This window comes from Nicotiana attenuata, chromosome 3 (genome assembly GCF_001879085.1).
Source record: "Nicotiana attenuata strain UT chromosome 3, NIATTr2, whole genome shotgun sequence".
NCBI lineage: Eukaryota > Viridiplantae > Streptophyta > Magnoliopsida > Solanales > Solanaceae > Nicotiana > Nicotiana attenuata.
Window position 1 is genome coordinate 63,171,551 of NC_031991.1, and position 14,089 is coordinate 63,185,639.

Below are 14,089 nucleotides of genomic sequence, written 5' to 3' on the forward strand. Positions count from 1 at the left end.
TCCTGAATATTAGGAGTTCCTATATCATTCAAATAAGAAAAGATTTAGTAATAAAATTTTTAGCTAATTTTAATGTCCTAAATATTAAATTTTTTACTAAACATTAATTTTATCCAATGTAAAATTTATTTTTAAATGTTAAAAAGTAGGGGTGATGTGCATGTCCTATGAGGTAGAACCTGCACATCACCCCTACTATTTCTCTTCGTCCCCTTCTCCTTCCCCACCATTCTCACCACCCCCTTCCCCTCATACAGACATCATGCTGCTGCTGTTGTTGGATTGGCATCATACCAGGATTGTTTCCACTCATATTGAACACTGCAGAGAAAACGTCATCCCTGTTTAGGAACAAACGTTTTGCAACTAGAAACAAGCTGCACGTTTATCTGGTTTACAACATTCTCTCGCCGGGCTTAAAAAGGAAGACAAATCCATTTGAACAGAACTACATGAAAGATGGAGGCGCTTTTACTTTGATCACTCAGGTTTGCAGCAGCAAGATTCCTGGTTCCACCAGATATTCCAAACTGAAAGTAGTAATATGAGGCCATAAAACAAATGGCAACATAATACAAAAGAAACATGGAAGAAATAGGTTATTCCATGCAAATGGCTTTCAAAAAGCAGAACTTAAGTGCGCAATATCCTCGAACATGTGAAAGACTAACATACATCCTTAATCATATGTAGTCAATTTCAAGAAATGTAAGTTAAAATGTAACAAAAAGATTATACTTAGCTCACGCAAAACAGGGAAGCTGTAGCCTCCCATCAATTTAGACCAAATTCACAGTCAAGACAGAATCTCAAAACAGAAAACATTTGAGGCGTGTAATGCCAATAAAATAGAAAATTCCAATCAACACTCATACAGAAAACAAATGAACTTTTCTCCCTTTGAAGCTAACAAAAGACATCAAGATCTCACTTTACACTCCAGAGAAGGCATTTTCACCTCGTCCCGAGTTATAATTATAGATAGACCAAATAATAACTCCAGCATGCATGACGACAGCACTAGGCAATACATTTTGACACACCTGCATTCGTGGCAGAAGAGTTTGCGATGACATCATTGCTGACATATTACTGATCTGCCATACAGAATAAGTTTAACATGATGCGAAGCAGACTGGATATTTGAAATTTTAAGCCCAAGAAAGAATGCATGACAAATTGAGAATTGATGTGTACTTTCAGCACATTTCAATGGTAGAACAAGTAACAAAGAAATAGCTTGTACATAGTAGATAACTCAGTGAACTGGTTCATCAATAAAACAGATAATAAAGCAATAAACAACAAATACTCAAACGATCTAATGAAGCATGACACAGAACAAACCAGATGAGCATTGCATTAGCATGTATACTGAGGAAGTTAGTTATATCTATGTCATAGGGGAGGACTACACACACAGCTGACCTAATCAATAACCTCATGGCATGTGCTGTACAACAATGAGTGCCTTTTGAGGGAAAAAAACTAGTTGACAAACTGTTGGGTCCAGTGGGAACCAAATACATATGAAAATTTTCTAATACTTTTGTAACTGCTTCAATGCATGCAATGCAACGAATATTTTGTTAGAACCATCAATTTTAAAGATCCCCGAAATTTTCAGTATGTGAAATACCAGTTCAATGCATGTGATAAGAAACTTGCATTTAAATCCAATAGGAACTGTATATGAAGAAGTCCTAGTTGGTAGAATGGGCAGTTTGCAAAATTAGAAAGAAAGTTCCTCTGCACCAACATGCTGTTGAAAAATACAAGTATGTCACTTCAATAGACATATCTAGGTTCCACGGTCTACCAGGAAGCAGAATAAGACCACATAGCAGATTAGGTTAAAAGATTTAATTCATTCTCCAGTTCTGCAACTTGCCATAGCAAGAAAACAAGAATAAACCCAAATATTTTTAAAGAGGCAGAAAACAGCAGAATCTGATGGTTTTGAACTCAAAACTATTGGACAAAACAAATACTCCTCGGTTCCAATTTAAGTTTCTTAGTATGACTAGGCACGGAGTTTAAGAAAATAAGGGAGACTTTTGAATCTTGTCGTCTTAGACTAAAGATGTGTGTAATGTAACAAAATGCCATGTGAATCTTGTGGCCTTAAACATGCCATGTAGAATGTTGGATTTCAAATGGAGTAAGTCATTACGGATAGGCTGCCTGATGAAGAATCAAATAAAATAAAAACTGAAATTTGTGACTCACCATCTGAGAGTTAGGTGTGCTTTGGGCAGAATTGAATAGTGCAGTATTCATAGGACTAGAAAACTGGTTTAAATGTCGATTCAGCTTATTTCCTTGGTTGAGCTGACATTGACCCATACCATGATGAATGGCACCAGATGGTAGTTGCCTGCCCTGATACTGCTGTGCTCCCAGTGGCTGAGAGAAATGCATCTGAGGCTGACCATGCAGCTAATAAACAGGCTCATTAGTTATTACATATTGGCCAGTGTAATGAATGACAGAAAATAATATACTATTACCAAGTAGGATAATGATTATATTCAGGTTTGAAGAAACCCTTCATAATAAGCATATTAAAAGTGAAGAAAATCAATATGTTTTATGAACGTAACATTGTATTAATATCAACCTAAAGGCTGTGCTGAAGCTATATTTACAGTTCAAAATGCCACACAGAGTATCCCCTGTCCTTCTTACAAGGAATCAATCATGTCAAGTAAAGGTACTGCATCATCTACAAAGCTTTCTTTAGACCAAAAATAAAGAAAAAAATACAGTTCGCAGTAGTTTTCTGGTTTGCAGAAAACAATTTTTGTCCCGTTTTTGTTAAAGACTAAAAAGTTCTTACTATTTGGAAAATACTGTAATCTGCTGGAGTAAGCAATTATCTAGGTAAGATCTTAACTAACACTTCCTCCTGAAAAGAATTTGAATCAGATTTTTATGCTTTTGTACGAGAAAGATGTTTCTCAGTTGGAAGGTGATTCAGGCTCTTCCACTGTTAAATCCATTTATAGGTTGTCATAAAATAGTCAAGGGATTCCCTAATGCAGCTATTTGGGCAGCAAAGACAAAAAGAGTTTGTGAGGGCAGCTGCCTCGGATTCAATTCACACAGCTGATAATTAGAGGAAACAAAAGAAGCTATAGAGGGTGTTTGGCTAAGCTTATAACCTTGGCATATCTACGCGTTTGGTAACATCAAAAGTACTTATAAGTCATCAGCCAAAAGCCATAAACACTTTTAGGTTGATCAAACCTTTTACCATTTTTATTCTTAATATCTTTTGTGATCTCCAAAATACTCTTCCTAAAACAGAAGTCCTAATTATCTTTATATTCTATCTCCGTCATTCATCTTTTTTAATGTGAAAATACTTTCATATTTATATTTGCATATCTTTAAGGACTTCTCAGTCATTTTAACAGAGAATGTGCTTGCCAAATACACTAACGGATTATAATCAGTTTCAGCACTTCTATCGAATCACGTAACAACTTATTTATACAGTTAGTTTCAGCATCTAAAAGTGCTTTTCAGCATTTGATACTTATTAGCTAGTCCATTTATTAATACACAGTAATTTTTATGGTAAATTATGGGGGCTGCAGTTTATAGGTATCTACAATGTTAAAGAGAGACTTGAAATGCTTGAAATCTCAGATAAGGATGCAAAAGTAGAAAAAGAGTGTCAGATGGCATCCCACATGCGATATACTGGACAATCTAGAAAGCATAGAACAGACATTTGAGCAGAGGAAAATCCGATGCTACACAAAGCATATTTTGGTATTTGTACTGTATTTTCAGAGACAAAGCAACTCGATGAGTTTTAAGATAACTGATGGGATAACAAAAGCAAGTTATTTGAACAGTGCTCTCTTGCATACAACTAGTAATCGCATCTATCATTCTATCGCCTTATTTTGTTAGTAAAACTAGCATATTTGGTCATTATTAAAAAAAAAAACTTAGTTGACAAAAAAGAACAAGCATTGCAGAATATGCACACTATATCTCATGCAATTTCACAAAGAGATACCTTAAACCAGTCAAGATGGTTGTACAAACTGTACCTGTCCCAGTCCAGGCATTGAGGCTTGCCTAAGCTGCTGTTGGGCAAGAAGTTGCTGCTGATGCTGAGGCAACTGCATTATTCTCTGCCTCTGCTGGAGCAGCTGCTCCTGCTGTTGTTGATGCTGCTGTTGCTGAAGGCTCTGTTGCTGAGGAGATGGTGTATTCATCATGTTAGCACTAGACCTAGGTGAGTTGACATGTGGCAAGGGGGATGCTGTTGTAGTATCAAGGGAAGTAGTCCCAGAAGGAGAAGCTGCTGCTCTAAGAGCTCCACAAGCCTACTCTAACAGCAACACATATATATCAGAATTGAAGAGCTTCTAATGAGATATGGACTCAATACCATGTTAGATAGTTATGTGTAAATATCCTAGTCCCATATGTAGTAGGAATAGAATGTCCTAGTCTCATATGTAGTAGGAGTAGAATAGTCCTAGTCCCATATGTAATAGGAGTAGAATATGTATTATATATAGGGCTCATTGTATTATTATTAATAATAGATTTTTCTCCCGTGTACACTCACATGGTATCAGAGCTTCAGTGAGAAAATTATTGTTGTGCGTCATTCCAACGATATCTGGTATGTAGAGCCCATTTAAATAAATAAAAAAAAATAAATAAAGAAAAAGAGAAAGCTGGCAACAAGCTGCAACCAAAAAAGCAAACAACAAGTTGATATGGACGGCAATTTGCAAATCTGCAAATTGCAATGAATGCATTTGATTGGCTAACTTGGACGACAACTTTGCCTATAAAAAGAAGTGATTCGTTTCACTTTAAAGCACACCAAAATCAGAGAGAGCGCAATAGAGCGTAGAGAGAGTAATCCACAGATTGTAGTCTGTGAGATAAATAGTGAGTGGGAGTAATATTGTAGTGAGGTATTTAAAATAAAAAGTGTTATTTCTTTCGAAGTTGTAGTAGTCTCTTGACACTACTAAGTTGTAATATTATAGTGGTAATATTGCTCCGCTGGGGTATTGTATTTTATCCCGTTAAAATATTGGGAGTCGTTGTTACTCTCTTGTGTTATTGTTATTTATGGTGGATATTATTCCTGGGCGGGATATTTATTTTTTATTCCCAACAACGTGGTATCAGAGCCATGGCGAGTAATGGTCCGCTGTCTTTTCAGTATCCCCGTCTTACAAAAGATAATTATGAGAAATGGTGTCTACGTATGAAAGTCATTCTAAGCTCTCAGGATGTGTGGGAAATCGTAGATAGAGGGTATGCAAAACCCGATAATGAGGAAGCTCCGCCTCAAAATGAAAAAGATGTCTTGGCAAAGACAAGGAAGAAGGATCAACAAGCCCTCACGCTCATCCACCAATGTTTGGATGATGCCATGTTTGAGAAGGTGGCAGATGCTACCACCTCAAAGGAAGCTTGGGAAATTTTACAAAATTCTCTTCAAGGAGTTGACAAGGTGAGGAAGGTAAAACTTCAAACTCTAAGGGTTGATTTTGAAGTTTTAAAAATGAAAGAATCCAAATGCATTTCGGATTATTGTTCAAAAGTAAAGGCTGTTGTAAATCAATTAAAAAGATACGGGGATGACATAAAAGATGTCCGTGTGGTAGAAAAGATCCTTCGTACTTTAACACCTAAATTCGATTTTGTGGTGTGTGCTATTGAAGAGTCTAAAGATTTAGACTCAATGATGGTGGAGCAATTGGAGTGTTCTTTACAGGCTCATGAAGAAAAGATCAAGAGGAGACAAGAAGTGCCACTGGAGCAACTTCTTAAAACTCAGGCATCCTTTAAGGATTATGGAGGTGAAAAAAGCTATCGAGGGAATGGACGAGGACGAGGCCGTGGCGGTCATGGACGAGGAAGAAGTAATGGTAACAACTTCAACAATGAAGTTAAAATCCACCAAGCATTCAGAGGTCGTGGTCGTGGACATAGAGGAGGAAGAGGACGTGGCTACTATCAAGAAAATAATGGACAAAGGTATGACAAATCAAAAATTGAGTGTTATAATTGTCATAAATTTTGGCCATTACTCTTGGGAATGTCGTAGCAATGTTGAAGAGAAAGCTAACCTTGTTGACGACAAGAAAGAAGAAGATGAGTCAACGTTATTGCTGGCACTCAAGGAAGAGACAGGGATGATTGCAGCTCGTGGTATTTAGACAATGGAGCAAGCAATCATATGTGTGGATGCAAAGAAAAGTTTGTGGAGATCAATAAAACGGTGAGAGGTAATGTGTCCTTTGGAGATACCTCGAAGATTCAAATCGAAGGGATAGGTACGATTCTCATCTCCTGTAAAGATGGTAGTCACAAACTAATTCAAGATGTTTATTATGTGCCAAAATTAAAAAGTAATATTTTGAGTTTGGGCCAACTTCTTGAAAAGGAATATGACATCCACATGAAAAATATGCATCTTTGTCTTAGAGATTCAAGTGGAATTCTAATTGCTAAAGTGCATATGGCAAAGAATAGATTGTTTTCTCTGAATCTTAAAACAATTGATGCAAAGTGTTTGAAGGCTAATGTGCAAGATGAATCATGGTGTTGGCACATGCGATTTGGGCACTTGAATTTTGAAGCGCTCAAATCAATGGGAGAAAAGAACATGGTACATGAGATACCATCAATCAACCATCCCAATCAATTGTGTGAAGCTTGTCTTCTTGGAAAACATGCAAGGAGGAGTTTTCCAAAGGAGGCCATGTCAAGATCAACCAAGCCGCTCCAGCTTGTTCACACTGATGTGTGTGGACCAATCAATCCACCTTCTTTTGGTAAAAGTAGATACTTTCTGCTTTTCATTGATGACTTTAGTAGAAAGACTTGGGTTTATTTCTTGAACCAAAAATCTGAAGCTTTTGCTGCTTTTAAAAATTTCAAAGTACTTGTGGAGAAAGAAAGTGGCTATGAAATTAAAGCTCTAAGGTCCGATAGAGGAGGCGAATTCACTTCAAACGAATTTAATGACTTTTGTCAGTCTCATGGAATTCGTCGCCCTCTAATGGTACCTTATTCACCCCAACAAAATGGAGTTGCAGAGAGAAAGAATCGAACGATTCTTAATATGGCACGATGTATGTTGAAAGCTAAAAGTATGCCCAAGGAATTTTGGGCCGAAGCTGTTTCTTGTGCAGTTTATTTGAACAACAGGTCTCCAACAAGAAATGTTAGAGATCAAACCCCCCAAGAAGCATGGAGTGGAAGAAAGCCAAGTAGTCAACACTTGAGAATCTTTGGGAGCATAGCATATGCTCATGTGCCACAGCAAGGGAGAGCGAAGCTTGACGATCGAAGTGTCAAGCATGTGTTTGTTGGCTATGATACGAGTTCAAAAGGATACAAGTTATACAACCCAAGCAGTGGTAAGGTGGTGGTAAGTCGCGATGTTGAATTTGATGAAGAATTGGCATGGGATTGGGAAGCTCAGGAAGAAACTTCATATGATTTTCTTCCATATTTTGGTGATGAAGAAGAACCAGAGACCGTGGAACCTGTGCAGGATACAACTCCACCTCCTTCTCCAACCAATGTTGCATCTCCCTCTTCTCAAGAAAGTTCAAATGAACAGCCGCAAAGGACAAGGAGTATTCAAGAGCTCTATGAGGACACAGAAGAAGTTACTAATTTTGATTTTTTATGTTGTCTCTTTGCTGACAGTGAACCAATGAACTTTGATGAAGCTATTACAAACAAAAAGTGGAGACAAGCCATGGAAGAGGAGATTGAGTCAATAGAGAAGAACAACACTTGGGAGTTAACAACTCTTCCCAAGGGTCATCGAGCAATTGGAGTGAAATGGATATACAAAATAAAGAAGAATGCTGATGGAGATGTGGAGAAATACAAGGCACGACTTGTGGCTAAAGGCTACAAGCAAAGGCAAGGCATTGACTATGAAGAAGTCTATGCACCTGTTGCCCGCATGGAGACGATTCGTTTGCTGATCTCTTTGGCGGCGCAAATGAAGTGGAAGATCCATCAACTAGATGTCAAGTCAGCCTTCTTGAATGGCTATCTTGAAGAAGAAGTCTATGTTGAACAACCATTGGGCTTCGTGGTCAAAAACCATGAAGATAAAGTGTTGCGGTTGAAGAAAGCTTTATATGGATTAAAGCAAGCCCCACGAGCATGGAATAGTTGCATCAACAAATATTTTCAAGACAATGGGTTTACTCGTTGTCTCCATGAATATGCTCTTTACCTTAAAGTTCATACTAATGGAGATATCTTGCTTGTTTGTCTTTATGTTGATGATCTTATTTTTACGGGCAATAACTCAAGTTTGTTTGAAGCTTTTAAGAAAGATATGTCCCGTGAGTTTGAGATGACAGACGTAGGGCTCATGTCATACTACCTGGGCCTAGAAGTGAAGCAGATGGAGGATGGAATTTTTATCTCTCAAGAAAGCTATACAAAAAAGATATTGAAGAAGTTCAACATGCTCGATTGCAACCCCGTGAACACACCGATGGAGTGGGACAAAATTGTCCAAGTTTGATGAAGGAGAAAAAGTGGATCCCACATTTTTCAAAAGTCTTGTGGGAAGTTTGAGGTACTTGACTTGTACCAGGCCAGATATACTCTTTGCAGTTGGAGTAGTAAGCCGCTTCATGGAAGCTCGTACCTCCACTCATTTGAAAGTCACTAGAAGAATTCTTCGTTACCTAAAAGGTACGATTGACTTTGGGTTATTTTATTCTTCTTCTAATGACTTCAACCTTATGGGATATTGTGATAGTGATTATGCCGGAGATATTGATGATAGACAAAGTACTACTGGTTTTGGATTTTTCTTGGGTGATTCTGTTATATCTTGGAGTTCAAAGAAACAACCAATTGTTACTCTCTCAACTTGTGAAGCTGAATATATAGCACAACATCTTGTACCTGTCATGCTATTTGGTTGAGAAGATTATTGAAAGAGCTCAATTTGCCACAAATTGAAGCTACAGAGATTTGTATTGACAACAAATCCGCACAAGCACTTGCAAAGAATCCAGTGTATCATGATCGAAGCAAGCATATAGATACAAGATATCACTTTATCAGAGAACGCATTGCCAAGAAGGAAGTCAAGCTCAAATATGTGAAGTCTCGTGATCAAGCTGCAGATATCTTTACAAAGCCTCTCAAGTTTGAAGACTTTCAGAGATTGAGATCAATACTTGGAATAAAGAAGAAAAATCAAAATTAAGGGAGAGATTTGTAGAGCCCATTTAAATAAATAAAAAAAAATAAAGAAAAAGAGAAAGTTGGCAACAAGCTGCAACCAAAAAAGCAAAACAAAAGGTTACAACAAGTTGATATGGACGGCAATTTGCAAATCTGCAAATTGCAATGAATGCATTTGATTGGCTAACTTGGACGGCAACTTTGCCTATAAAAAGAAGTGATTCGTTTCAGTTTAAAGCACACCAAAATCAAAGAGAGCGCAATAGAGCGTAGAGAGAGTAATCCACATATTGTAGTCTGTGAGATAAATAGTGAGTGAGAGTAATATTGTAGTGAGGTATTTAAAATAAAGAGTGTTATTTCTTTCGAAGTTGTAGTAGTCTCTTGACACTACTAAGTTGTAATATTATAGTGGTAATATTGCTCCGCTGGGGTATTGTATTTTATCCCGTTAAAATATTGGGTGTCGTTGTTACTCTCGTGTTATTGTTATTTATCGTGGATATTATTCCTGGCCGGGATATTTATTTTTTATCCCAACACACTCACATGGCATCAGAGCTTCAGTGAGAAAATTATTGTTGTGCGTCATTCAGACGATATCTGGGAAGAAAGATCTCATCGTCGTGCAATTTTCCGGCATCTTCGTCTTGTTCCCAGGGTTAATCACTGCTACAGTGGTATTGTGCATATACCAGTACCACCATTGGATCCGAAACCCTTGTGCGACCAAACCTCGGAAATTCCAATACCATCGGAATAGAAAAGTCAGCCACCGTGCGTCTTTCCGGTTGACGACTCAAGATTGATTTGCCTTATCTCCTCACCACTACCTATCTTGTTCGGAAACAGTGCGTGAACAGTGCCATTTTCGGGCTTGAACAGTGATTCCTGCGTGAATAGTAATTTCCAAAAAAGTTTATGTGTTTCTAGAGGTGTTTTAGAACCTATTTCGTAGTGTGGAATTCGGCTTAGCCTCACTATTTTCAAATTTTTTCCGCAACCTTTCGGCCAACTTCTGTTTATCAGCAACCACCTGGTTTTGTTGCTCAGGGGGAGTCTAGTGGGCTTGAATGTCGAATAAGCTTGCAGATACTTTCACCAAGTCCCTCACTGATCCTCGTATCAGTTACATATGTAACAAGCTCGGTACATATGATTTGTATGCACCGGCTTGAGGGGGAGTATTAGATAGTTATGTGTAAATAGTCCTAGTCCCATATGTAGTAGGAGTAGAACATGTATTATATATAGGGCTCATTGTATCATTGTTAATAATAGATTTTTCTCCCGTGTATTCTCACATACATTAACATAACTTGGGGGACATTGATTAAATGTTGTGTTTAAGTTAAGGAAAAGAAGGGAAAAAGGATATGATTAATTTGCTTCCTGCAGGTTAATCATTTAGTGTTTCCCTACTGCTCTTTAGCGCAATCCGCAATGTATAGAGGTAAAGAGATTTATATCATCTTTTCAATCTGATTACTCAAGTATTTAATAGCAAACATGGACACATGTCGAACGTGTCCACTTAATCTTGCTTACGCCATTAAATTCAAATAAATGAGGAAAATAATTCTTACCACCTCCTTCAGCCCAACCAAAAAAGAAAAGGTGTTATACACTTGCACGAGAAGTAGATGAGTAACCAAGGATGTAAATAAGCAATGACCAACTGGCAATATTAACATCAGGTATGAGTATTTGGTGTAACACAAGACGTGTATATGATTTTAAAACACTATAACGAACCTTTTAAACTCCTTGCAAAAATTGAAGGATCTAAACCCATTGTAAGATGTACAGTTTTCGGGTACCACTTGGTGTTGTGGAACATACTTAACAAAAAAATCAGGTTGGCCGACATAGAAAGGGGATACTTAGAGCGAGTAATTAGCAACAATCGAAACGAAAAGGCACCCAAAGAAAAATTAAATCCCCTCCCCCGAACAAGAAAAAATTAAGTAGAACCAAAAACAAAAAAGGTAGCCAGTTGCATTAAGCTCTCTCTATGAGGTGGGTAAAGGGAAGGCCGGACCTTACTTTGCATTTTCTGCACGAGGCTTTTTCCAAAGCTGAACCCGACAACCCATGACTCCCTAGTCACACGGCACAACTCTAACCTCTGCGCCAAGGCTCCTCAATGATCGCATGCTTGCTTATACGCAACGACGAGTATCAGTGGTTGGCGTGTACAATTAGAAAAGGACAATAAAAGTACCAAGTGTGAATAAAGAAGTCCGTACTTGCAGCATTCTCAGCATTTACATTCCTGGGGTGTACAACGAAAGCCTTGGAAACCTTCTTAATATCTTCAACAATGTTAAAAACCTTGAGATTCACCATAGAAAACTGCCCCAGAATATCTTGCCTGGCAAAGAGGATTTATAAAAACTAAAGGTTAACATGTATGAGGAATGAGTTGGAAACCATCATGAGTTTTATATAGTTCCTAAAAATACCATCTTTTTCTTTTTTGATTGGTAATTCTTAAGGATATACCATCAAGTATCAACTGTAAAATACTTCATCTCAATTTCAAACAAGAACCAATTAGTTAAACAGAGTCTATAGATAAATAAAGTGTGTGTGAAAGTGGGAGCTCAGATTTCATGTGAAAAAAAATTAGGCTTTATTCTTCATTGCACCCTTCCTAGAAGGTGGTTTTGGAAAATAGGTGCTCTTTGGGTGTATTGATTTCTTGTTGGTTAACGGTATTATTTACAGTTTCACCAACAAAAAAATTAGGCTTTATTTATCTCGTGGAAAATTCGGATTACATTTTCCAAATAATATGGAAAACATATTAGGTTGGTTCTTTTTTTAGGTTGGAAAACAGAAATCAGCAGTATAATAAGATACCAAAAAGGAAATCAATATCATCTGTGCAAGCCTACCTTTTTATACATCATTACCTTCCACTAGCCAATGTGCAAGTCTATCTTAGGTTGGTTCTTTTTTTATTGTAAGAGGGGTTGGATAATATGCAAGTGCTAGAGAGTGAAGGTCTACACTCACTCAACTGTGATAATCCACATGTATAAGCAGATCATTTGGAATTTCCTCCTACTGCTAAAAATAGAAGAAATTAATTAAAGAAAACAAAGAAGAGAACCATTTGGGGACTGCATTGGTGCGAGCGATGGGGTCGAAGTCTTCGAGGATGCGAGAAATAGCCTTGAATAGACTAATGGCTCGGGTTTTGACGGATTCCAGGTTCAGTTGCTGTTGAACGGCGGGATTCAGGCCCTCCGCCACCCTGGGCGGCTGTTGCTGCTGTTGATCTTGAGCTCCTTCCATGGCAGCCAACACTGCCCTCACACCTTCCTTATTCCATCGTGGCCTATTAAATTCCTACATAAAGTTTTAGGAGTATAATATTTGAAAGTTCCTATGAACTCATAAGTCACGTTCAGTGAATGCTTTTTCCATGCGATTTATACGTCGCATTCTCATTCGATATATACCCGCATTCATCGATTGCCACTTCCATTGCAATTTATAAGTTGCACCGTATTATAATTGCCACATATAAATCGCATTCATAATTGTGATTTATATGTCGAACTCTTTCGATTACGATTTATAATTCGTATTCTTCAATCACAAGTTATGAAAAAATTTGTATTTTACAAATCCTGTTTAAGCTAACAAACATTACCTCAATTAATTTATTATGAGCTTTTTTATTATTGTTCCTTTTTGTGTCGAAATACCCAATGAATATGTGCAGCAAAATTAATACTTATTTGTGTTTGAAAAGTTAAGTATAAATACTTATTTATTTTATTTCTGAGGTAGTAATTAAATATGCACAGTATAATATTTGCACAAAATAATATTTATAAATATATTTATCTATTATAATACAATTACAATGTAATTATCAAAGCTATATTTGACTGCACTAGTGTAATTGCTAATTAGATACATTTTCTATTTTTAAATAAAATTAATTATAATAATTTTAGTAATTTTTTAGATGAAAAAGTAAATAAATTTTAGTGTGTAGCAGATATATGTGTATAGTATTAAATAATATTTATTATAAATTATGTAAACTATATATTTTTATTTGTAAAACATAAGTATTAAATATTTATAAAATAGTTACTAATATCGTAAAGAACAATTAGTATTTTCCAAATAAATATTCACTTGAACTAGTTAATAAATTTTTTAAGTTTGAATGTAAAATCTCTTACCAAACCATATAAATATAAGATAAAATCATGATTTTTTTGCATTGTTTGGATTACAAAAAAAAACAAGATGTGAGTTTAAAAATATTTTCTATGACAAAAAATTATACCAATTAATTGAAAAGAAAGCTAGGAAATACGAAATCTTTTTTAACTATTAAGAAAAATAAGAAGGAAAAAAAAAGAACTAAAAAATAAAAAAGGGAGAAGCAAATTACAATACGAGAAGTTGCAAAATTGCATAAAACCACACTATAAAGTAACGTGTTTGAAAAGGTTGGAAAACTAGAAGAAAAGAAGCGAAGGAAATAGTGTAACAGTAATAGTAATAATTTTGAAACCAAAAAAATAAAAAAGAATTTGAAAATTACCTTGTAAATACGCAAAATAATTATCACTTATTCTCGCCTCCTTAGAGAACTGGCGTATAAATATATCTCGTCAATTAATCAAACATGCTAAAATATATAATTATTATTCTAAGTGGGCATTGGACATAAGAATTGTAAAATTCTAAATTTTTCAAGTGAAAATGCTATTAGAAAATTAGAGTTGTGTTTGGATATGAATATAATTTTGGATTGTTATTAAAATTTTGTGAGGGATCTGAGTGAAAATTTAAAAAAAAATAGTTTTTGGAGTTTTTTAGATTTTCGAAA

The 14,089-nt window shown here is 36.2% G+C and overlaps 1 protein-coding gene across 5 annotated transcripts; it reads right to left on the bottom strand.

Moving 5' to 3' along the window:
• On the bottom strand, positions 255–12,683 carry LOC109223922 (mediator of RNA polymerase II transcription subunit 8-like). 5 transcript variants are annotated; one of them, XM_019388409.1, is made up of 7 exons: positions 12,344–12,683; positions 11,475–11,599; positions 11,267–11,382; positions 4,068–4,346; positions 2,230–2,439; positions 1,044–1,097; positions 255–530 (listed from the first exon to the last, which is right to left on the bottom strand). In XM_019388409.1, the coding sequence occupies exons 3-7, from the start codon at positions 11,276–11,278 to the stop codon at positions 417–419; spliced, it is 669 nt and encodes a 222-aa protein (XP_019243954.1). In that variant the 5' UTR covers positions 11,279–11,382; positions 11,475–11,599; positions 12,344–12,683; the 3' UTR covers positions 255–416. The 5 variants fall into 5 exon arrangements, with proteins under 5 accessions (XP_019243954.1, XP_019243956.1, XP_019243957.1 ...); XM_019388411.1 differs by having other exon boundaries at positions 11,272–11,386; XM_019388412.1 differs by having other exon boundaries at positions 4,068–4,214; positions 11,267–11,386.

Coding starts and splice junctions, on each gene's coding strand:
- LOC109223922 (XM_019388409.1), bottom strand. Junction 2,440..4,067: donor CAATGCCTGGACTGGGACAG/GTACAGTTTGTA, acceptor CCTGTTTATTAG/CTGCATGGTCAGCCTCAGAT. Junction 531..1,043: donor CTCTTCTGCCACGAATGCAG/GTGTGTCAAAAT, acceptor TACTACTTTCAG/TTTGGAATATCTGGTGGAAC.